Below are 25,743 nucleotides of genomic sequence, written 5' to 3' on the forward strand. Positions count from 1 at the left end.
CTGCATTTCCGGATTGTTACGATTTGCTCACAGCAGCTGGCTGAAAATAGAAGCCTAGCGAATCTTCACCGACCAGCTGAGCAGTGACACAACAGAAATGCAATGCAAACGTGAGCTGTGTAACTACACATTGATTAAATTGCATCCAGCTGCTGCTGGTGGATTGGAGCCATGATCAGTGTTGTTAATAACGGCGTTAGAGTATAACGCCGTTACTAACGGCGTTATTTTTTTCAGTAGTGAGTGATGTAATGAATTGCTTTTTTCATCTTTGCAACGCCGTTACCGTTACTGAGGATGTAAAGGTGTGCATTACTACGTTGGTTGAATGACGCTAGAAGTCTGTGAAAGACACGGACTCACGGAGACGAGAGAGTAGAGCAAGAGTGGGAAGGGAGTTGTGATAATTCCTGAATGTAGCAGATCGCCTACAAACTACGCCCAAATGATGCTAAGGTAGATATTACATGAATATACAGGCATGAAAATGGGTCAGGGGTTAAAAAGGTGAGAAGGGTGTGGAGGAAATATGTTCCAGTACACTGTATTGTACACCCCAACAAAATATTGAGCTCTGTCGACCCACACTGTGTTTCAGCAGGGCCATGCAGAGACCGGTGGAGGGGTGGGTGCTCATAGATCAAAAGGGGCACATGAACAAGTATTTAATACACCTTAAAACAACATAACTTCAATTTTAACCAGCTTTAGATAATAATTGGCTGCGACTGTGACATACTTTAATTGGGAGGGGGCAACAGTGAATAGAAATCAAAACTGTCATCAACACTTTCTGGCTGTGACTCAGTCACTCTGCCTCTTTTCTTCCTTCAACGTCTGCATCAAAACTTCCTTCCTCAACTTGTTCATCTGAGAACAAACCACATCAGATGGTCACTGAGCCACCAACAGCACAGTTTTCTTAAAACTATTATTTAATCATTATCCATACTTAACAACTCTAGCACCTAATGATTAATAAATCAATGACATAAAAATCTTATAGAAAAATAACATTGTAATTGTGTTTATAATTGTATTTAATACCCGACTATCCTTGCAAACTTGTTCTTACCAGGTCTGCTATTCACCCAGCTGATGAGTTATCCACTGCCTTTAGCAGCCTCATCTAACTCCTTTTTTTATCCCTCAATCTCCCTTCCCTACGACGCATGTCTATGTAATGAAATATAAATATTTAAAAAAACAAACAGACTCCCCGGTGGCTTTTAGTTTTAAAGCTTTCTTAATTTCTTTCTCACTCAATAACGAAGGAGTTAGATTTGTGTTTTTATTATTCAATCAAAAAACAAAATTACTTCTATCAAAAACAAAGTTGCTTCAATCAAAATACAGTATATACTTTTAATCCCAAAAAGTAGCTTCAATAAAAAAAAAAAAGTTTTTGATTGCAATAATAAATTTGAGACAAAAAAAGCATTTGAAAACTATTTTTCTTGATTGAAACAAGTTTTTCCATTTAAGTAATGTTTTGCGTTTGGGCCACATTTTGGCTAGGACATTTGTGTCTTTATTATTCAATCAAATAAGTTGCTTCAAACAAAAAAATATATATAAAAAGAAAAACTTTGCACATGTGCCAATCACCGTTTACCAAAGCCTGAGAGGGTTTGAGTAGACTCACTATGAAGCTTTTAATAAAGCCAAGCATTTTCTAACTACTTTATTCTTGTTTAAAAATAATTCGGTGGGGCAGTAACATGTTTAAAACTTATCATAATTCTTACATTTTGAAGTGCTTGAAAACCATTTATAAATGATACTTTGGTGAAAAAAGTGAAAAAACATGTCTTATATATATGTATCTTTTTTCAATGTAAAATCTGAATAAATGCATTGAACACGCACAAAAAAATGGGGGGGGGGGGGGCGCTACTTCACGGTTTTCACTTATTGCGGCGGGTTCTGGTCCCCATTAACCGCGAAAAACGAGGGATCCCTGTATTTCTGAAAAGCTTTAAGAAGCAGGACTCATTCCCACCACTCGTCGGGCCGCTGTTGTGCCCCGGCGGTCAGCTCAAATCCAAGCCGAAAATAACGCGTCTCCGGCGGACGACGGGAGCGATGTGAGGCGCCCCCTCCATCCGAGAGAATGCCGCTTAATTTGACTCAACAGTGTGTTTCTTCGTTTATATTACCGCTAAATACACAAGCTTGACGCCAATTTAACGGGAGCTATTTTTTTTCATGGGAGATTTGGCTAGCTCTGGCAGTGTTCAACGCAAGCTGCAACGAATGGCAGTAACTTTTTTATATCGCAAAACGTGAAAACGATTGAAACCATTACTCACCAAATTCAATCTGCTGGCAAATACAGGCAAGTGTGTATGCTGCGCTCTGGTCTGCCCCGATGCGGATAAGGTCTGCTTTTTGCTTTCGCTGCTTTGCAATGCAACCGAAGGCTCTCCGAGCACTCCATGTACACGCGTAAGGAGTGCGCGTGTTTGGAATAATGGAACACAGCTTGGGCCGATGATTGGTTCTCGTCAGCGAAGCATCTAGAAGGATTTGCTGACTGTGTTCTTAAGTGCTCAGTTTACGTACTAAGTTAATCACATGATGATAATAATAATAATTAAATAAAACCTCCCGACCCCCCCCCCCCCTCCCAAAAAGAATTTCTCCTCGGATCTACGCAATTCACGTAGGTCGCCCTTTTTGACTTCAAAACGGCGAATTTCTCCGAAAGGTGAGAGATTTTCATGCCTGAATATAGAACTAGATGCAAAATGACAGACACGGCTGCGTTAGCACATGTATAGAGAACTAGATAAGAAATGATCGACTCGCCGGCATTAGTAAACAGCCGCCATCTTAAAGCAGTAGACTTCTCAGGAAGGTTCTGTTGTAGAGAACCTTCCCAGCGAACCTAAGTAACTTTTGATCTAAAATACTCCTAAATTGGCCAAATCTTGACTTGAATCTATCTTTAAATGATGAAACAGTTTTAAAAATTTCACACGTCAAAAGTAGACAGAAGGGAACTAATGCAATAACGGGAGCAATTTTAACAACTTTAACAGTTGATTCACTACATTAAATGATTTCCAAACATAGCAATGGTTACTATGTTTTGTTTTTTGGAGGGGGGGGGGGGGTGAAAAAAAACATGAAAGGTAACACCAGTTACTTTGCCAAGTAACTAATTACTCTTACATTCGGGTAACTGGGTTACTAACCCGATCACTTTTTGGGAGAAGTAATTTGTAACTGTAATTAATTACTTTTTTAAAGTAAGATTAACAACACTCGCCATGATGCATGCGGTATACCTCATCCTTTACAGAGTTCTGAAAAGCACTGCACCACCGGTCATGCCAGTGATGATGAACTTCCCCTTTAAAATAAAGGCCTAGCCGTTAAAATACTGTCTATATAATGAACAAGAATCCTACAGCAGTAAGTATTTCATAAAGGCTCAAAATTTTCTTTCGAACAAATCATGTGACAAGCCCCTTAGAGACGGTCCTTTGCTTTGCTTAGCCAAAACTACAGCCGAGGATGGATATTTAAAATTTCTTTAAAATTAAGCTTTCAAAAGCTTCAACACCAACTGAGCTTGAACCGAGTATTGAACAAGAACAGTGTCAAGATGTACACTGTATATACAGTACAGGCCTAAAGTCCCCCCCCCCATCTCCACACTCCCCCAAAAGTCAAACTCTGCCTATGGTTACAAACTGTAACTATAAAATGTAGGTAAAGCCTGGTTACAAACTGTAGAAGTGCTCTCGTTACTTTTAGGTTTTGCCTTGAGTTTTGACACGTTGTGCTGTAAATTCCAAGTGGTTCCTTGAAACGGATTTTGACTTTTTAGCGGTCCACAGTGTTCTTGAGCCAGTGCAAAGTTTGTAACGCTCATCTTCACTGGACAGAAATGTGAAGTAATGGCTGTATTTCCAGTAAGCAAATGCAGCCGTTTGTGGCATCTCTCATAGCTCTGTCATTGTTCACGTCCTGATGAGGTAGCTAGGCTATTGTTTTGGCCGCACTCTCAGCGCCGCTCACACGGCATAGTAATACACCTAACCCATTTTTTTTTGTTCTCCGATAAGAAAACCTGATGTGTGATGTCACTCCCAAACACAAGAGTAACATTTCTTTCAGAAATGCTCTCTGCACATGACTACAGTATTTTTTCATACATTGTGAGGCAATAACAAAATAGTAACGCACAGACAATAAGGAAACTAACTTTAATCAGATTACTGGATTAGAAAATGAATGAGTTAGATTACTCGTTACTGAAAAAAGTAATCAGATTACAAGTAAGTAACTTAGTAACGCGTTACTGACAACACTGGTGTGGATTGAATTTTTGTAATAAATTGAAGTTGAAATGGTTAGAATCGTTTGAGGCATGTGGGAGTAGAAGCAGGCCAAAAAAGGAACGCGGAAGAAATGATAGCAACATATGAGCTGGAATTATTGCCATTTCATCAAAAAGAATTGTATGCAATATAGGCATGTGCCGGTATGAGATTTTGACGGTACGCTAACCGTGAGCAAAAATATCACGGTTTCGCGGTATCACGGTATTGCAATTATAGCTCCAATATGTGTTATTTTGAGATGTATGGGTTAAAAAAGAAACTTTTTTTCCATTGAACAGGATTTTTTTTTATTTTTCCGAACATAGTTGCAAATTGGAACATGAATATATTGTTAAAATAAATTATTATTAATAAAACAAATATTTTAAATAAAATTAAAATAAATATAACTTATAGACTATACCCACAGCGACAGCTCAAGTTGCTCAAGATTAGAGCAAGAACAAAATAATTTCTATAAAAAAGTAAACACACTTCTGAATAAAATTTTAAAATATTTATACTGCATAACTTTTTTTTTGAGGGTGAAAAAGCTCAATTGAAGTTTCGCCATTTTCAGCCACTGTGTCAACTCTAATCTACATGATGTCATGCCTTTGTGTTAAAAAGAACAAAGAATTCATAAGTTAATAAGTTAGTTAAAATGTATAAGTTAGTTAAAATGTAAATATTGTTGTGGAAAGGTTTTGCAAAATATAAATATTGTTGTGGAAAGGTTTCCTCTTAAAAAAAAAAAAAAAAAAAATTGAGAGTGAGACCTCACCTTGATCCAGCGAACGGGGATTTGTGCTTAGGGCAAGATCATCATTCGCAATTTGCAATCTTTGACGCTATCCCTTTTTCCCCTTCATTCAAGCTTAGTTAAAATGTATAAGTTACTTAAAATGTAAATATTGTTGTGGAAAGGTTTCGCAAAATGTAAATATTGTTGTGGAAAGGTTTCATCTAAAAAAAAAAAAAAACAAAAAAAAACATTGAGAGGGAGACATCTCATTGATCCAGCGAACGAGGATTTGTGCTTAGGGCAAGATCATCATTCACAATTTGAGATCTTTGACGCTATCCCTTTTTCCCCTTCATTCAAGCGAATCAAGCTTGTTTTCTCATTCTGCGGCTATAACACTCTACAAAGTTGCTCTCCCAGCTAAGCCTAGGCTAACATTCGTCTTTGTAAGCTTTTAGTTAGTTTGTATATTGAATTCGAAAGGAAAATGTGTGTTTTGTTTTTGGCAAACTTTTTCATGGTGCTAATCTGTTGAAGCTACTCACACATGGAAAAATACAATTGTACAACGTTTTAAATGTATTCATTTTGTATATTCCACTTACCACGATTTGAGAGCTCAATAAATTGAAGAAAACTACGCCTTATGTTTGGAGTATTTGTTTTTGGGTTCACTGGCTGTCCAGCCGATAGCGTCACTTTCACACACAGCAACAGACGGGAGGGGGTGAGCGCCGCCGCGCCAAGCCACTTCAGGCTGCATTTTTGACACATGAAAAATAGCGAATACCGTACTACGGTCTGACGGAGAATTTTAGTGGTTTTGAAACTGCAACGTTTTCACACCATGGTAAACCCTGAAACCGGTAACCGGCACATGCCTAATGCAATATTAAAGTAACACACGCAACATCCTCATTTTAACAACATACAATATTCTGCATTCCAAAAGATAGTTCTGACCTACCTTGTTGTTGTCAAAAAAGCCCAGCCTGTAGCCATGTTCAAACTGGATATCTTTTACTGTATCCTTCTTTGCCTCTTCTTCTGCTCCTGCTTCCCTATTGAGATACACCTCCAACCTGGTTGCTACCGGCAGATTATCTGCGATGCTAAATGAGTAGAAGTAAATGTGTAAATCCTAGGGTTTTGTTTTGGTTGGTAGAAAACATCAAGTCATGAATATCAGTCATCAATATCCATGTATCAAAACATCAATATGTCTGACATGACACTGCAAAACATTTCAACGTGGAGCTTTTGTAATGAAAAGTAGTTTAGTCATTGTGTTTGCAATGGGAGTTATAGCTCAAGTAATTGACAAAGATAAATACTCACAGGTGAACATAGTACTCCTCCTGTATTCTCTCTGCAAACAACTTGCTCTCTTCTTTGCTCAGTTTTTTCTTGTCACACACCACCTCACACTTCTTGTCCTTGTTCATTTCAACATTGAAGGGGGTGTTCACAATGCGGTCCCCACGCAACACCTCACCTGTAAAACAAAATAGTATGTGGGAGTTGCAAAAGCACTTAAGAGTGGGGTGCTTTTGGCCAGCGCTTACCTAAGTTTTCTCCTTTGTAGAAAACAGAGCTTGGCTTACAATATGGCAAGGAGTAATATTCAAAAGGAAGCTGCGTATGAGAGCTTGTCATCTTCACAGCCTGCATGAAAAAAAAGACATGACTGAAAAGCAAAAGTTCCAGTGAGGGAGTTGGGGGTTTAACTTAGCAGTTATGTCCATTAGGAGTGGGAACCTCTTGGTACTTCACGATACGATACGATTTGCGATACAAAGCTCACGATAACGATGATCTGACGATATAGCGAAAAAGCGATTTTCGATACATTGGTCAGGAAATCATTCGAGGATATTCTACAAAAAAACTAATAAACAGAAAAACAAGCTTCTCCTGTGAATTGGAATGAGTTTATCACTAGTAGACGTCCAATCCATTTGAACTGGGATACAAAGTATCACGATATATCACCATTTCGATATTTTGTCACACCCCTAATGTCCATTATCATTTGTAATGAGTTGGGAAGCTGTCAAGCAGTAAGAGCAGGTTGTACAATGTATGGTGATCGAAAAGTCCAATGTTCAAATCCCAGGTCCGACTGTGTCAATGGGCCAGACACAGAACCGTAATTCACCTGGCAGCACTTGCTCATTGGTGTATGAATTTGTATGTAAAAGTGTGAGTTTGAAGATTTGTAAACTTGATAAAATAGTTTATCCTCTACAAATTTTTTTGCAATGTTGAACTGTCAATTTTCCCCCTAAATTTCAGAAACGGCATGTTTCAGCTCTGTCGATAGGTGTTCAATACAATTTACATCCATGCTATAGAAGGCCCTTTCAGCATAGTCCAAGAATTTTGGTCCTAGCCATTCTTGGTTACTTTTAGCTGTATTGCGGTGGGCTGCACAATTGCAAAATTTTAATTACGATCATGATTTTGGCAGCCAAAACTGAATTTTGATTTGGAACTATTTTAGAGTGTTCTTTTTACCTTAATATCTACAATATCTCCTTCATGGAAGTCGCGGGGAGCAACACCAGGAACGTAGAATGGCAACACCACAGGCAAAGAGGTTAATAGCAGCAAGGCCCACCACGTCTCCTGGAACAAACACGTGATATTAGCAGGAATGAACTAAAACAAAGTTATCAGCATTTCTTCAAAGTAATCTGAAAATAATGCCGTTGTTGCAGACTGTGAAAAACACAGACACAAAATCAATGCTGCGAAACACAACTAACTAACAGATTAGAACCAAAGTTCCATGGAAACTGATTAAGCAGTTGGTTGCACAATTCCAATTAAACATACACAATTCTGCAAAAACAAGCCTCTCAGGCTTAAATAAACGACTATTTCAGTATTAAGTTAACAGTTCAACGTGCCTTTCAGCCTTACAGTTTTCTATGTATAGGATTCTGTTTATCTGTTTTATGGTTCATCTTCAGCTGTGTACGGCTTTGGACAGCCTATTTCTCATCGGGGGGACTATGGCTAAGTTCATAATGCAGGTCTTAATGCACGAATCCGATTTTTTCGTATTTTTCTGACTCGAGTGAGGCATTAACTTGACGGTCTGAACTGGACAAGTCTCATAGAAGTGGACCATTTCAAATCCGATCTGGGTCACTTTCGTATGTGGTTTAAATCCGATCTGGACCCCTTTTTTTTCCAGATAACGCGGCGGTCTGAACTATTAAGTCTCCCAAATCGAAATTCATGCAGCAATTACGTCATCAAAGAGTGGGAGAGACAGGGCGCTCCGGTAGCGGTGCAGCTGTGGGTTAGCGCCTAGCTTGCCTTGAACACAGCTTTTGGGGAAGGGTCATAAAAAAATAAAAATGGGTTGAGGTAGAGCAAGGAAGTAAACCAAAAATTTACCGTTACCGAAATTCTTCACAATGACCGACGTAATTTTGACCATGTCGGTAAATTCGGTAAATTAATAAAACAAGAAAATATAGTCTTTTCATCCCGCTTTGACTCTGTATGTTCATTCCCCATTAAGAAAGCAGACAGTGTGCTTACGTATGGAGTCACATGGTTTTCAGGAAGCCAAACAAACAGAAGCCCGGTAGGCTAACGCTAGCGAATAACGCTACAAATAAACGGGATGGAGTCGGGTTTAAGTTAGCTTCGCCAAACTTTCACCCGACATTAAGTAAACTCTTGGCGGGTTCCAGACGGGCTTTCACCTGCTGTCCTCCTTGGTTCTCACGATTTCAGGAGAGGATGCTTTCAGTGCTTTCTTCTGGTAGCCAAGCCACAGGCTAACACTAGCGGCTACAAATGAACGTGACGGAGTCGGATAGCGGCTCTAACCTTGTCAAAACGGCTGAAATTCATGAGTGGACTGGGCACGGACTTCATGTAGCAATCATTATGCCGCATTATTTGGTATCTCTGTGTGATTTCTCTGAAAGCTTTCATGATGGCAAAGCCCTCAGCATAAAGTATAATCCAACAGTGAAGCCTATATATAATTTGACAGTTTAATGGCCAAAGCTATTTATCTGTATGTGTTTGCTTTATTCTGCCATCATAAAATCTCAAATGTTTCATTTGCATTATTAGAGCAATACAGCTTTAATTAGGTTGTGTCTGTGTGGGGGGTGCATGTATTAAAAAATGTTCTGGCAAAAATAAAACCTCAAACCTTGACGTAAACACTTGTGTTGAATAATTATGTCACAGCAGCCATGACCAATAAGTTGTCTGAAATGTACTGTTAAAGCTGCAAGTCATTTGTGTTAGAATGACATGTTTGCACAGTCGTCATATTGATTTTTATAATGTTGTACATTTTTCAAGTCATACAAGCTGTTATACATGTTCACACTAGAATTCTTATTGTTTACAAGATTTTTTTTTTTAATACTTAATGTTTAGACTGCATGTGCCATTGTTAAATTGAAAGCTGGTAAATAAATTTAACGAGAAACGGTTAATTTGTATCCCATACATTGATTCAAATTTTCAAATTATATAACAGTCCGCTTGGGCAAATTTATCGTCATTTATCGTTATCGAGGTAAATCTGCTCAATTTATCGTGATACGTACTTAAGGCCATATCGCCCAGCCCTAGGTTTAGGATAAGCCTGAGAATGCTCGGTTTTCTCTGCTCCATATGAGCAACATATGCTTACACGGCCGAGAGTCGGGGCAAATTGTCCGTATGTGTGTGTGTCTTATTTTGATGCATCTGCACATTCGGGTCTTTTTGCTCAGCGCGTGTCGGACTGCGAATTAGTGCGCATGCGTAATACTTGAACGGGCTCAATGGACAAAGGCAGTCTGAACGGGCACGCCAAAAAAACAGACATGACAAAAAAAATCGGGTTTGTGCGTTGAGACCTGCGGTATGAACCAAGCCTATGTAACGGTCTGTGGACTGTGGTTCTCCCCAACGTTTCTCATTTTTTTCCCCAAAAGGTTTTTGGAGTTTTTCCTTGCAGACATGGAGGGTCTAAGGATGAGGGATGCCCAGGACTTGGGCTAGAACTTTATTTAATTAATCTACTGTTTCTGACTGTGTATCATATTGCCTCTGCAAAGCACATTGAGACACCCTTGTTGTGATATAGGGCTATACAAATAAAATTCAATTAACGGTCACTTAAGTGATCCTTTGTTCCTTAGGACATCGACCACAAGGTGGCACCTCTTTGTTGCTACCTTCTTTTTGGGGAGTCAAGTGTGATCATGTGTGCGTGGTCCATTGCATTCCCGAGCGACGAGTGGTTGAGCTGGATTTATTTATTTTTTGTGTATTAAAAGTGCATAAGTGGAAGTCTGCTCCCTTTTTTCCACTTTTTATGCACTCATCCTGCCCTGCCACGCGTTACAACACGCCCGGGCAAAATTTCATTGGGGGGGGTCCCTCATCATTCCATTACCATTTAAAGACCTCAACACTAATATTTGGAACCCCATAAAGCTACTTTGATAAATACATATCGATAGATCTTAACACTAGTATTTTGGAATATTCCCAAATAAGGATGCTTGGATGAATTAAAATGGCAGTGGGGGAGTTTCTAAAGATACTGTATATGTTTAATACATACATTATATTAGTGGGCGGGTACATAGCCCATACGGACGGGTGTCCACCCTGCTGAATTTGCTTTTATTGTCATTGTGACTTAGCTTAGCTTTTGATATTTGTCTGGTGGGTAGCGTCAGTACAGCAAATGATCCATTAAATTAGGATGACCTGTGGCTCAGGTCACTAAAGTCCTGGTGGTTTGGAACAGCTTAGAATCACATAGTGCATCGTCAGCAACTTGTGTAGCCGTGGATGCTCAAGCGACCTGGCTAGTTCTTCAGCAAATATCAATCAATGATTGTCAGTTGGATAGAAACCATCTCTGGGCTTCTCTACTTTGCCACATCAGTCCGATGGACCTGGCAAATAAATCGTGTGCGTCCTGGCAGCCAGGATCATAGAAGCTAAGTGGCGTTGGCTAACTACCAGGAAGTTAGCAAGAACGTCAACAATAAGGGACAGTCAAACCGCCATTCATTTTATCGACTTAGTATCAAAACCAAAGGTAGCCAATTAAGACATTGCGCCTGTCCTAAAATTGGGAGTTATAATCAATGTGTAGTTGGAAGAAAAAGTAGTCGTTTCTCTACTCACCATTACCGCGGCCGCCATTTTGAAATACGTGTCATTAGTGACGTCACAACACCACAAGCGTTCTTCAACCTCATGTCCGCTTATTAAAACGTCTTGATTAAAAAAAATAATAATAATAACGCACTTGTGAACTGAAATATAACTAAACACAAACACTAAAACATTTCCTATGTGTCTTTTACTAAATTACATTCTACATTCTTAAATATTGACTTCTCGATAGGACACGCCTTGCTGCACTATGATTGGCTGTTTCATTAGGCAGGTTGGGCAGGCTAGGCAGGATGGGTAGGCTGTACAGATGAGCACGTTCTCCAATTATTCAAAATACTGTACTTGAAATGAATCTGTCAACGATCACGTTTGCTATGGTTCGTAATCTGATTGCGAGGGGGGGCGTTCCCCCCAATCACGCCCCTCCACGTGAGCATCAAAGTCCACAAGCAAAACGAGGTAGTACCCTTTACCCCAATGTACAGGCAGCGAGCCGGGGTGGGGCTATTCCCAAACACGTTCTGCGCCTCTCAACGTGGGTATTTTTTACTCCAGAGTGCTCGATCTTGAGCTGTGCCGAGAAGCATACCTGTCAACCAAGGGCGTAGGTTTGGTGTCAACACTGGTAGGGACCAGAGCCCTGGTAGGAACGATATAACAGCAGAAAACTGCATGTAAATTTCTTTGCTGGGGACGGGACATTAATAAGACCAAACAGATTATTGAACTGGGGTCAGGGCTAAATTTCTCACGCAGTGGCGCCACCAGGGGGTGACCAGGGGTGGCCGCGGCCACCCCAATAGACCCTACCCACCGACGTCATAAAACCACGTGCTCGCTGTATGGTTCCGCCCACTTGTCCGTCATTTTGTCTCTGTATTAGCATTGGTTTCAATTGATCGAGGAATTTAAAATGCATTTCATGGAAGACCCGGTGCTTTCTGATGCCGTAAACTCACTGGATGTGTTGCATCAAAGGCGTTATGTGGAAAAGCTTCGTTCTATACAGTCGCCAGATCCATATTTGATGCCCAAATCGATGTTTTTCGACCCACTGTCTTCGCCCTGTCTGCCTGACATCTGCTACGCTGATATTTACAGTTATCTTGTCCACACAAAATCAGCCTATTCTCACGAACATTTGAAAAACACTTTAAGAGCTTGGAGGCTTATAAATACTTCGTTGCTGGTTGGGTGAAACATGTCCTCGTCCACGAAAATTCGGCAGGAATCTATCTTGTGCTTGGAAAGGTGAGTTACGAAATTTTCAATTCAAAATCTTTTGTTATTGCTAACATCCACTGTCAAGTCTAATGTATTTCATGTCGTTTGTCAATGGAGTTAAGGCTTTTAATGTTTATATGGTTTAGCGATAGCACTCTCACTACATACATACGTGTATGTTGTCGGCGATTAGCCTAGCAATGATCTTAATTGTGGTTATTTGTCAGCCCAAAACCCTCTAAGTATATCTTAAATGCATCTTACCGGATATAAAATGACTACTACATAGTCTGTGGTGATTTTTTGGTGCCCAGTTTTCACGTCGAATTGCAACCGTCCATTTCGCTCTCCTCTTTGGATCCCTCGGAATACGGTAAAACTTCAAGTCTCTCCTTCCATCTTCTCTGTTAGTGCAACCAACAGCCACACACGCCTTCACCATTTTGATTATTAATGTTAAGGAGCAGAAAAACACGCCGTAAATAGGAGGAATGTACGTAGCCGTAACAGGTTAACACTATGTTTTGACGGACAATTGGGCGGTACCATTCAGGAGAGCGGAGTTGTGACGTCACGTGGGTAGGGTCTATAGACCCTACTCACCTATGTCACAAAATGGGCATGTCGCTTTTTCCGGCCGCCATATTGTACCTATTTTTTAGACCTATTCTCATTGTTTTCAATTAGTCGAGCAAGTTATAGAGCAATTCATGGAAGCCCCGGTGTTATCTGACGCTGTAAACTCATTGGATGCGTTGCATAAAAGGCGTTACGTGGAAAAGCTTCAGTTTATCCATTCGCCAGATCCGTATTTGATGCCTAAATCGATGTTTTTCGACCCGCTGGCTTCGCCGTCTTTGCCTGACATCTGCTATCCTGATATTTACAACTATCTTGTCCACACAAAATCAGCCTATTCTCACGAACGTTTGACAAACTTTAAGAGCTTGGAGGCTTATAAATGCTACGTTGCTGGTTGGGTGAAACAGGTCCTCGCACACGAAAATTCGGCAGGAATCTTGTGCTCGGAAGGTGAGTTACGAAATTTTCAATTCAAAATCTTTTGTTCTTGCTAACATCCACTGTCAAGTCTAATGTATTTCATGTCATTTGTCAATGGAGCTAGGGCTTTTAATGTTTATATGGTTTAGCGATAGTACTCTCACTACATACATATATAATATGTAATAAATATGAAATGCGATAGCACTACTCCAGATTGTCCCTAGTTGAATTTATTTTTTGGCTTTTGACCTCAATAGTGAATTGTAAATTAATTGTATGACAACTGTCTGATTATCCCCTTATAATTATATATTTTCAGGTAGTTCATTCACAACGTCTGAGTGTATGTTGTCGGCGATTAGCCTAGCAATGATCTTAATTGTGGTTGTCAGCCCAAAACCCTCTAAATATATATTAAATGCATCTTACCAGATATAAAATGACTACCACATAATCTGTGGTAGTTGTTTGGAGCCCAGTTTTCTCGTCGAATTGCAGCAGTCAATCTCGGTCTCCTCTTCGGGTCTCTTGGAATACGGTAAAACTTCAAGTCTCTCCGTCTATCTTCTCTGTTTTTGCAACCGACCACCACACACGACTTCACCATTTTGATTATTAATGTTAACGAGCAGAAAAACACGCCATAATAGGGGGAATTTACGAAGCGCTAATGCATTAACATGACGAGTATACGGACAACATGGCGCGGGGGCGTGGCTGTGACGTCACGTGAGTAGGGTCTATAAGTTGGTTGGCCACCCCGCTTGCCAGTATATCGTTAGATTGTTGTAGCATCAGTTATGCATTTCTTCCCAAAGGAATGCATTTATTTTGTTTTGTTAAATGTAGGGCTGTCAAATTTATCACGTTAACGGGCGGTAATTATTTTTTTTTTAAATTAATCACGTGAAAATATTTATCGCAATTAACGCATTCGCGGTACGACTCATTCACGCATTGCCGCAAACAGCCTACAATGGCGCTGTTTTACTTATATACAGAGATAAGAGGCAGAGTGGAGTAGATACGAGCATTCATTGTGGCTGTGCTTTTAATTGGCAAAAGCTTTGTCATCTCTCCCAAAGCAACTATAAATATTGTGGGAAGTGACGTGGAGAAGAATGACAGGAGTTGATCTTTTTCTTAACACCCTGGAGTGTACCCAACGCAGAGAAGATATAGCATTTGCAGCCACCACACACAGTCATGGTTGCACCACTTCCCATCATGCATTTGGGCAGAACAGTTAAGTCGCTACAGTATCATTTACTGAAAGCTCAACAAATACACCAGATGGCAATATTTAGTCACAATATACAAACTCACATTTATCCTTTAAGAATTACAAGTCTTTCTATCTGTGGATCTCTTTCACAGAAAGAATATTAATAAAGTCAATGCCATCTTATGGATTTATTGTTATAATAAGCCAATACAGTACTTACAGTGAGGAGAACAAGTATTTGATACACTGCCAATGGGTTTTCCCATTGGCAGTGTATCAAATACTGGTTCTCCCCACTGTAAGTACAGTATGTTGAATGTATATATCCGTCTTGTCTTATCTTTCCATTCCAACAATTATTTACAGAAAAATATGGCATATTTTAGAGATGGTTTGAATTGCGATTAATTACGATTAATTAATTTTTAAGCTGTGATTAACTCGATTAAAAATTTTAATCGTTTGACAGCCCTAGTTAAATGTACATCTTATGCCTAATATATACATAACACAATAAAAGAGAAATGTTGTGGAACTCAAAATATTTGATACACTGCCAATGGGTTTTCCCATTGGCAGTGTATCAAATACTGGTTCTCCCCACTGTAAGTACAGTATGTTGAATGTATATATCCGTCTTGTCTTATCTTTCCATTCCAACAATTATTTACAGAAAAATATGGCATATTTTAGAGATGGTTTGAATTGCGATTAATTACGATTAATTAATTTTTAAGCTGTGATTAACTCGATTAAAAATTTTAATCGTTTGACAGCCCTAGTTAAATGTACATCTTATGCCTAATATATACATAACACAATAAAAGAGAAATGTTGTGGAACTCAAAATGTTGACTGTTCAGTTATGGACTATGCACATTAAATCATTAGTAACATCAAATATTACACAATACACCAAAGTATATCAGTAGTCGTGTACTTAAGTCTTTCTGTTAGTTTTCTCCTGACCTTTTTACTGCAATAACATAATGAAAACTTGAAATTACGGCTTTTAGTTTTGGCCACCCCAAGATTTTAAGTGGCCCCGTCTGGCCACCCCTATGAAAACTTTCTGGAGGTGCCACTGTTCTCACGAATAGGAACTTAATAATTGATATGCAAAAAGATCAATGCAAAAAAAAAAAAAAAATCTGTATTGATTCATACTAACTTTTACGTATATTCCATCTAGTGACCCCCCTGTTCGATTCAAAATTGCTAAAGAAACATTTTGAAAACTTCCAAAATAAATAACCGGATTTTATTAGCAAATTTAAATTGCAGTATTTCAACATAAATTAGATTAACATGCACCATAACTACAAACTTGTAAATAATCTCTTAACTATCCAGGAATGCAAAATATAAAGATTTGTCTTAAGACCACTCAACATTATCTGCCGCAATAAAGAAATTAAATATAACTGAAAAAACTTCTTAGTCAGGGTATAATCAGGGGTGAAAGTGGGCCAGAACGGTCAGGAACGCAGTTCCGGTATAAGATTCAGGGCCAGAACGCAGTTCCGGTATAAGATTCAGGCCGGAATGCTGTTCTGGTACACTTGCTTGGATTCCGAAAATATGACGGCAACTGTCAAAACGCTATTAGAAAAAAAAAAAAAACACTGAGCTGCCACACATGCATTTCTTCTCCAAGAAAAATACATCTACCAACATACGATTTAAGAAAAATACAATCTACCAACATCAGATTTACATACACAGGCGTTAACAACAAGCATAATGAAGTGCTTGTGTAGCGTAATCCGTTTCCACCAATATTTATTATTTATTTTATTATTCCACGGACGGCATGGAGGTTTCCCCAGCTGCTGCAGTTATCTGAGTCTGACAATGATGAGTCACGTCAATGTGCGAAAGCACACAGCAAAGCAAAGCGCCTGGAGTCATTTATCCGTTCAATTGGCTGACAAATTGACATGTGATCAGCAGAGATAGTTAGCTCTTATTGATTCAAATGTGCGTGTTTTCTGGAACAGCAAAAAAAAAAAAAAAAAAAAAGTTGTTGAATTGATGCGACAAAAAAGGGCAATGCAACATAAAATGGATCGAATCTTTCAGAGCAACAAAAGAGTTGAGGAGGCCTATTTATCATATTTAGTTTTATTTGCTCTGATGGGGTGGTTCAGAACATCTTAACTGTCAATGTGCACTTTGGATTTATATTTGTTAATTTATGTCAAGCTACTTATTCATTTCCTTATGATTTAAAAAAGTCCATGTTTGCTCGATCTTCAAAATATGTTCCATTTCACTCTGCATAATATAATTCATTTGTACTTATTTTTTCTGAATGTATGTTACTCATATCTTTATTATTAAAAAAAGCAAAAAAAAAAGGAAATACTTAGATTACCTTCAATTTTAATAAACATCCTATGTTCTTTAGTTAAAATTGAGATTTGGCATTTAGTATGTGAGGAAATGAAGGAAAATAAAAATTAGGAGATGGAGGTTGGGGTTATTGCTGTTTTTGTTAACTTTTATTTTGCAAATCATTGAAAAAAATACAATTTTGAATGAAAATCAGTTTTTGTATAGAAATATCTGTGCTAAAACAGTTTTCTTTGCATTTCAGTTTAAGAGGTTTGACCCCCCCATTAAAAAAAAAAAAAAAATAAATGAAAGAAAATAAATAAATAAATAAATAACATTTCTGCTCCGTGGCGACTTTCACGTTGGGGAGTTCCGGCAAGAAATTCTAGCCACTTTCACCCCTGGGTATAATAAAAATGGAGCCTTCGTTCAGGTAAAACACTACTGCTTTTTGTCCACAAGTACAGCCAAACTCAACAAAATGAGAAAACGTTTTACCTCGATTATGATTAATGTATGATTATCTGAAGAAGAAAAAAAATGCGCAGGCTGCAAATAAAAACCTTTTCTAAATAAATATAGTAGAAAACAAATAAATAAATTTTAAATAAATCCAAGTAATCAGTCAATAAAATGTGTGTTTGAGGGGTGGGGGGATGGACCGGCACATTCAGCAAGTGAAATGGGGTAAATGTAAGTCTCTGAACATAATAAAAATGAGTCATTTAATAATGGTAGGGTCAATTATATCCTTACAACATATGGGAAGACAATCTGAATGAGTTATCGGGTTATTCAAAATGAATGTGCAAAAATCATAACACAACATGTCAAAAATGAAAAACATTACAAAACTCTCGCTTGGACGCATGTGTAACATCATTTCAAGTTTTATTCAATGTTTTATAAGTGCTCAAACTACTACTGCTACTACTACAAAGTACTACTTACACGTACTCAGTGTGGCAAAATAAATGGAGATATTACTACCAAAGCATTTGTAATTGCAATCATTTTCCGGGAGAAATTGAGCATTATACTTTTGGCCAGCTGTGTACCTAATAATAAATGTATGTCATGTCATGTATTCGCCACAGGATGGCAGCAAATACACATTTTAGAGAGAGCCATAGAGCCAATAATAATAAATTAATCAATGTGTAAAACTTGAAATGATGTTCAGCACGTGTGTCCAAGCTAGAGTTTGGTTATGTTTTTCATTTTTGACGTTTTGTGTTATGCTTTTGGCACATTCATTTTGAATCACCCTATAATGCAAATAAGGTTGCTTAAAAGATAGTGGGGACAATTTGAGTATCCTGAAAAGTTGGTTGTGTTATGTCCCTACCGTCCAGGGCCGGAGTGGGACTCATTTTCGGCGCTGGAATTTCATGCCTCAGACCGGCCCACTCATTGAAAATAATGTTATTATACATACACGTGTTAAGTTCAGTGTTCTCTAAAGCCGTGTACTGTAATTCTGTGTATATAAAATGTGTATAATATGTAATATATATGTGTATGCATATGTAAAATATGCAGGTCAATTGCATCTAACATTTATCTATCACTTTCAAATGTATAGTTTGATTGCAATCTAATTTTTGATGAATAAATGAGCCACTATTATCATTTGGGCATAAAATGTGACCATATTAGAATTGAAGCTTGCTTGTTCACACTGTTACAATGCCTCACCTGTTTTTTCAACACTGACACCATCAATGGCAGCAATCCCATCCTCACCACTTCCCCCTGTGTCTGCCACTGACATTAAATCACATATTAAAGAAAAAGTCCATTTTGAACATAACAACAATGCATTCTGATCAATTCAAGTCAGCTTTATGGCACTTTAAAAATGCCTCGTAATTGATTAATTCTAATTTTCACTCACTGAACAACATGGCAATCCTACCTTCCAGCTCTGCGCCTGTTATGTGTTCATTATGGCTAATGCTTGCTGCCACATATCCCTTGTGAGGTGCTACAAGAAGCCAAAGTTTCCACAATTACATATTGTCGTATCACACGGTGCAAGTTGCATTTTATTCGCCATCTGGCCTTACCACTTTCGTTGTAATCCTCTGTAGTTTGAGGCAGCGAGGACGCTGCATGAAAAAAATGAACTATTTTTGCGCATTTTGCAGATTCTTTCACGAGTGCTTTTCTCTTTTTAATTATTTTTTTCAGCGCCACCCTTGGTCTTTTTATCAATCCGAGCACCGAGATAGCAGCTAATTTGGCTCAATACAGACTACAATAGGGAATGGGACGTACTACGTCATTGTTTGGACGCGCCTCCATGCTGGCAATATGATTCACTTCCGGGTCGGCAGACTCAATGCGGATTGTAACGTGTGGTCGTGCTAAGCCAGCTCTTTTGGTGTTTTAGAAAGAAATTATGGGTGTATATTGTTGTGTTACCGGGTGCAACAGCTTCTCCTACGACTAAAAAATGGGCGAGGAAAACTGGACTCACTTTTCACCGTTTTCCTGCATGGAGGACCAAATATCAGATCACGAAGGCACGACGGATGGCTGGGGCGCAGCGGTTCGTTGGAAAAACATTTCTCTTGATCATATTTCTGCTGGAATGAGAGTGTATTCCCCTCATCTCTACTCTTGTAAGTTGAACGATTTATCCGTTTTGGTTTCAATACGGTTTTTTTTGTGTGTGTTTTTTTTACTGTTGTGTAAATCTGCCTCGGTAGCAATGCTAACCTTCTCCTCCTCCTCACCTACCTGTTGTGTTACTAGGAAAACCTGCATATGAAATGCTGACAACACATCCCGATTGGTCACCATATCTCTTCTTGGGTTACATCGGAGCGTTATGAGAGGTTGGAAAGGCGAAGAGTGCACGCTGAAACTTCAGTTTGCTCTGCTCTTACAAACACGATCCCAAGTGTTGTTGTGAAAAGTCAATAAAATATGAATACCAAAACATGACTTGAACAACTTCTTGACAAACTGTAACTGCTTGTTGTTTACTTCAGGTCTTCATAATAAACAGGTGTAATAATTACAAAGTCAGGTGACTTAATTTTGTTATTCTATTTGGAATATGCATTGACAATTTTTGGACAGTGTTGTTGACAAGAACTGGGACTGATAAGTTGCAATAGATTTATTTCAAGTAATGCAATTTCTCCAATACGATATTTGAATTGACAGTTTAAAATCTTTAAATTAGTGCAAACAAGGCCCACCCTCTGACGGTGGCAGCAAATATTATATAATTATAAGTATTACACAAATACAAGATCACAATAAACGTGTCTTTGTCAAAGCAGTTTAAAACACTATTTACTGGCCTTGGGTAAATTGCCAGACAGGATAAATATGTGCTTTAAAGTTCTTGCATTTCCATTTTAAGTATTGCAAGTACTAGTCTCCAACACAGTATTTGAACTGACAGTTTAAAATCCTTTTAGTACAAAATGGCCCACACTCTGGCAGGGGGCAGCAAATATTATAATACATAATACATTATAAAAAGCTATATACTATATAAATACAAGATCACAACAAAACCTGTATTTTTTCAAAGCAGTTAAAAAACATCCAGTGGCCTTAGGTAAATAAAGGTGTATAAATATGTACTTTACAGTTCTTGCATTTCTATTTTAGGTATTGCAACTTTTCCAACACTATTTGAATTGACAGTCTAAAGTCTCCATAAGTGCAAATAAGAATATTATAATTTAAAAATAATAATAGAATATATAAATTCAACATTACAATGAAACGTGTCTTTGTCAAAGTGGTTTAAAAAAAAAAATAATAATAATAATACGTCACTGGCCATAGTTAAATAGCCAGGCAGAATAAATATGTGCATTAAAGTTCTTGCATTTTCACAAGTTAAAAGCCCGCAGTTCATCGACGAGAAGGGCAGACCCAGATGGCGTCTGCTGCAGGGGCTTGTTTGAGTCCGACACAGGACAAATGGAACCACTCCATTGAACAAATTTTCTTTGTCAAATGATCCAAGAAGAGAGATGGTGACCAATCGGGATGTGTTGTCAGCAGGTTTACCTAGGAACACAACAGGTAGGTGAGTCGTAGTCGGCGAGCATTGCTACCGCAGATTTTCTATGGGGTTGAGACCTGGACACTGGCTAGGCTGCTCCAGGACCTTGAAATGCTTCTTACGAAGCCACTCCTTTGTTGCCCTGGCTGTGTGTTTGGGATCACTGCCATGCTGAAAGACCCAGCCACGCCTCATCTTCAATGCCCTTGCTGGTGGAAGGAGATTTTCACTCAAATCTCTTGATACATGGCCCCATTCATTCTTTCCTTTACACCAGGGGTCCCCAAACTACGGCCCGCGGGCCGGATATGGCCCGTCTCCACATTTGGTCCGGCCCCCTGAACAATTATTTATTTATTTATTTATCCAATAGTGTTATTTATTTCATGGCTTTTTTTCTGTGAATAACCCAGAGAGGGTTATTTGGTTATTATCTATTTAATTAATAGTGTTATTATTACATTATTATTAGGGCTGTCAAACGATTAAAATTTTTAATCGAGTTAATTACAGCTTAAAAATCAATTAATCGTAATTAATCGCAATTCAAACCATCTATAAAATATGCCATATTTTTCTGTAAATTATTGTTGGAATGGAAAGATAAGACACAAGATGGGTGCATACATTCAACATACGGTACATAAGTACTGTATTTGTTTATTATAACAATAAATCAACAAGATGGCATTAACATGATTAACATTAACATAAAGCGATCCATGGATAGACAGACTTGTAGTTCTTAAAAGATAAATGTTAGTACAAGTTATAGAAATTTTATATTAAAACCCCTCCTAATGTTTTCGTTTCAATAAAATTTGTAAAAATTTGAATCAAAAAACAAACTAGTAGCCTGCCATTGTTGATGTCAATGATTACTTACACAATGTTCATGGGTGCTGAAGCCTACAAAATCAGTCGCACCCAAGCGCCAGCAGAGGGCGGCAAAACTCCATAAAACACAATTAACAAGTGGGCATTTCACTGTACTGTCATTTAAATCTGTCTGAGCGGGGCATGTGCGTTAATTGCGTCAAATATTTTAACGTGTTTAATTTAAAAAATTAATTACCGCCCGTTAATGCGAAAATTTTGACAGCCCTAATTAATATATTATATTATATTTTATTGTGTTATTATTATTTTGATTTAATTTTGTTCCGTGAAGAATCCAGAAAGGGTTATTTGAGTGTGGCTTTCTGAAAAACAATAACTTTTTACATTTAGGCACTCCTGCAATCGTCACACTTTTTCTGTTACAAACTGACCCGGCCCCTCATCAGAGAAGGGAAAAGTTATGTGGCCCTCACAGGAAAAAGTTTGGGGATCCCTGCTTTACACAGATCTGTCGTCCTGGTCCCTTTGCAGAAAAGCAGGCCCAAAGCATGATGTTTCAACCCCCATGCTTCACAGTGGGCATGGTGCAATTCAGTATTCTTTTTCCTCCAAACAAGAGAACCTGGGTTTCTGCCAAAAAGTTCTATTTTGGTTTCATCTGGCCATAACACATTCTACTAGTCCTCTTCTGGATCATCCAAATGCTCTCTAGCGAACTACATACGGGCCTCTATGTGTACTTTCTTCAGCAGGGGGACACGTCTTGCAGTGCAGGATTTGAGTCCCTGGTGGCGCATTGTGTTACTGATAGTAGCCTTTGTTACTGTGGTCCCAGCTTTGGAGGTCATTCACTAGCCCCCCATGTGGTTCTCGGATTTTTGCTCCCCGTTCTTGTTATCATTTTGATGCCACGGGGTGAGGAGGGAGTCGAAAGTCTGTGTTGCCCAACGACAGCCCCAAAACATCACTGCCCTAGAGGAGATCTGCATGGAGGAATGGGCCAAAATACCAGCAACAGTGTGTGAAAAGCTTGTGAAGAGTTACAGAAAACGTGTGGCTTACGTTATTGCCAACAAAGGGTACACAACAAAGTATTGAAATTAATTTTTGGTATAGACCAAATACTTATTTTCCATCATGATTTGCAAATAAATTCTTTAAAAATCAAACAATGTGATTTTCTGTTTTTTTTTTCCCACATTCGGTCTCTCATGGTTGAGGTTTACCCATGTTGACAGTTACAGGCCTCTCTAATATTTTCAAGTGGGAGAACTTGCACAATTAGTGGTTGACTAAATACTTATTTACCCCACTGTATGTAGCACTTTTGGCAATTTCTATCATGTCTTTTGATGGCTGCACTTCATGGCACTTCAGCTCGCAATACAGATTGACTAGAAGGTAGTCCGTTAGTGTGTCTAATTACAAATTAAAAAGGTCAATTGGTAAAATTAACTTACTGATGCAATCTTTGAGTCAGGGAACTCTTTTGCTAATTCTGAGAAGTGATCAGCAACAGTTGCGGGCAAATTGTGTTCGGCAACAAATTGGCAGAATAAAATCTCCGCTTTCGTCACTTTTCATTCTGCAGACTGCATCTTTATGACCAGTGCTGTTAATCTTACTTTAAAAAAGTAATTATTTACAGTTGCAAATTACTTAACCCAAAAAGTAATTGAGGTAGTAACTCAGTTACCTGAGTGTAAGAGTAATTAGTTACTTGGCAAAGTAACTGGTGTTACCTTTCATGGTTTTTTTTTTTTTTTTCATTAAAAAAAAAAAAAAATCAGAATCAACCATTGAAGTTTTTGCATTTGTTCTCTTCTGTCTACTTTCGACATGTGAAAGTTTTAAAAATGTTTCATCATTTAAAGATAGATACAAGTCAAGATTTTGCCGATTTAGGAGCATTTTAGATAAAAGGTTACTTAGGTTCGCTAGGAAGGTTCACTACAAAAGAGCCTTTCTGAGAAGTCTACTGCCTTACGATGGCGGCTGTTTACCAACGCCGGTAAGTGTATCATTTCGCATCTAGTTCATATACATGTGATATCTAGCGTAGCATCATGTGGGCGTAGTTTGTAGGCTGTCGGCTACAGTCAGGTATTATTGGAGCCACCTAGCCTAGCATCGCGTTTGCAACTGCGTCACAGATCCCCCTTTCCCACTCCCGCTCTTCTTTCTCTGTGTCTGACTTTTCACGCGTCATTCAACCAAAGTAGTAATGCATAGTAACGCACATTGTCTCATTGCCGAAACGGTGACAAAATCCGAAGGAAGATAAAAAACGTAATGCATGAAAAACGTACAGATTCTGAGTGTACGGCGTACACATTTTAAAATCAGTGCTCACTTGTACAAATTACGCCGAAACCGTACAACAAAGTGCTGGGGTCCACATTGTTGCGGAGAGCAAGGTGGCTGATGGCTAGAAATCCAAGCAGTTCTTGAACGCAACACGACTCATCTGCACACAACCGAGAACTTTTTGCCCATTCCTTCCTTACTACTTCAACTTTGTCCGACGATGTTAAAAAAAAAGCGACATTGGATAATTTCTCGCGGCACACCTGACGATCTCTCACGGTGGCGGCACAATCGGTTGAAAAACACTGGAATATAGGGTTCATTCTCTCCATGTGTGTGTGTTTGTGGAAGATTATAAAAAGAAAAATTACACAGCACAGTTTAATCGAGCTAGGGCGGGCACAGCCGTCCCTCAGGGCGGGCCCGGCCCCCTAATGCCCGCCCATGCCGCCGGGTCTGCCGCAACGATCATGCATCTGGTGTACTTGGGCCTTAAATTTCTCACTATGACACACAATTGCATGGTTTGTAAATAGAAAGACAAGCACTTTGTAAATTGTGTACTTTTGAGTGGATGACTTCTGTACGACACTTCAAAAAATATGGTGGACATGCTTTGAAATCTTTATTTTTGACCACACTTTTATAGCTGTAAAATAAATAGCTCTAAAATGTCATTTTTGATGGTGTTAATAGCATATTTGAAGAACAGCTCTTTTTCACCAGTATGCAGCTGAATCCCAGGGTTGTGATTTACAGAAAGGAACATTAATCATTTTGAAATGCATTATTTTGTGTCATGGATCGATCAGTTTGTATTATTTTTTATTGGGTGGAATTAGTTTTAGGTGTTTCTGTTTTGTTGCATTTAATGAAGTGCGTAAAGGGAAGCGCTTATTTTTGCAAATTGAAAAAAGGCCCCATTCTTTTCTTGTGTTTAACTAGCTTTTCTTGGGTTTTCACTTGTTTTACTGTAATCCATCCATCCATTACGCTGTACAATCGCCCCCCAAAATATTGCAGATTAAAAGTGTTGTTCTTTTCATGTTTGTGTGTGTATTTTAAAGAAATTGCGTCAACAGCCTGCTGAGACATCAGGTTATTGAGGGATTTACATGGAAACACAGAGGACACAGGAAATACTATAAAGTTTTTGTACAAATACTACATCATAAAATAGCACAGAAATGAGTCATGGTTGCTGCTGGTACTGGCTTTCTGTGGCTGTATAGAAATCCTCCAAGACACTCTGCAGATAATCAAAGGTTGGACGGTCATCTGGTTTGTTCTTCCAACATTCCAGCATGATGTCATAGAGTTCCTTGGGACAACTGTTCTGACGCTGCATTCGGTAGCCCTTCTCCAGGGAACGAATCACTTCGGGGTTTGTCATGCCTGAAAATGAAATCACTTCTGTTAATTGGTGGCATTTGGTAAATAACGACCTATGCTTTTCTCCTGTTGTTTAAAAAAACAAACAGCTCTTTCTACATGCCGCAATGTTACGTTTTCATTCATACCGTGT

At 38.7% G+C, this 25,743-nt stretch overlaps 2 protein-coding genes across 2 annotated transcripts in view; both read right to left on the reverse strand.

Moving 5' to 3' along the window:
* tm9sf4 (transmembrane 9 superfamily protein member 4) overlaps window positions 1–11,378 on the reverse strand; it is a 32,539-nt gene extending 21,161 nt beyond the window's left edge. Inside the window, exons 1-5 of the mRNA XM_057857530.1 lie at window positions 11,251–11,378; window positions 7,597–7,707; window positions 6,645–6,744; window positions 6,418–6,574; window positions 6,047–6,191 (exon numbers count right to left, since the gene is read on the reverse strand). Of these exons, the coding sequence (XP_057713513.1) occupies window positions 6,047–6,191; window positions 6,418–6,574; window positions 6,645–6,744; window positions 7,597–7,707; window positions 11,251–11,268 (531 nt within the window). The 5' untranslated portion in view covers window positions 11,269–11,378. The remainder of the gene's footprint in view (window positions 1–6,046; window positions 6,192–6,417; window positions 6,575–6,644; window positions 6,745–7,596; window positions 7,708–11,250) is intronic.
* An 8,861-nt stretch (window positions 11,379–20,239) lies between these two features.
* Window positions 20,240–25,743, reverse strand: part of hck (HCK proto-oncogene, Src family tyrosine kinase) — a 42,364-nt gene continuing 36,860 nt past the window's right edge. The window contains exon 13 of the mRNA XM_057857565.1: window positions 20,240–25,613. Within this exon, the coding sequence (XP_057713548.1) occupies window positions 25,411–25,613 (203 nt within the window). The 3' untranslated portion in view covers window positions 20,240–25,410. The remainder of the gene's footprint in view (window positions 25,614–25,743) is intronic.

The sequence above is a fragment of the Corythoichthys intestinalis genome, chromosome 2, assembly GCF_030265065.1.
Source record: "Corythoichthys intestinalis isolate RoL2023-P3 chromosome 2, ASM3026506v1, whole genome shotgun sequence".
NCBI classification, from domain to species: Eukaryota; Metazoa; Chordata; class Actinopteri; order Syngnathiformes; family Syngnathidae; genus Corythoichthys; species Corythoichthys intestinalis.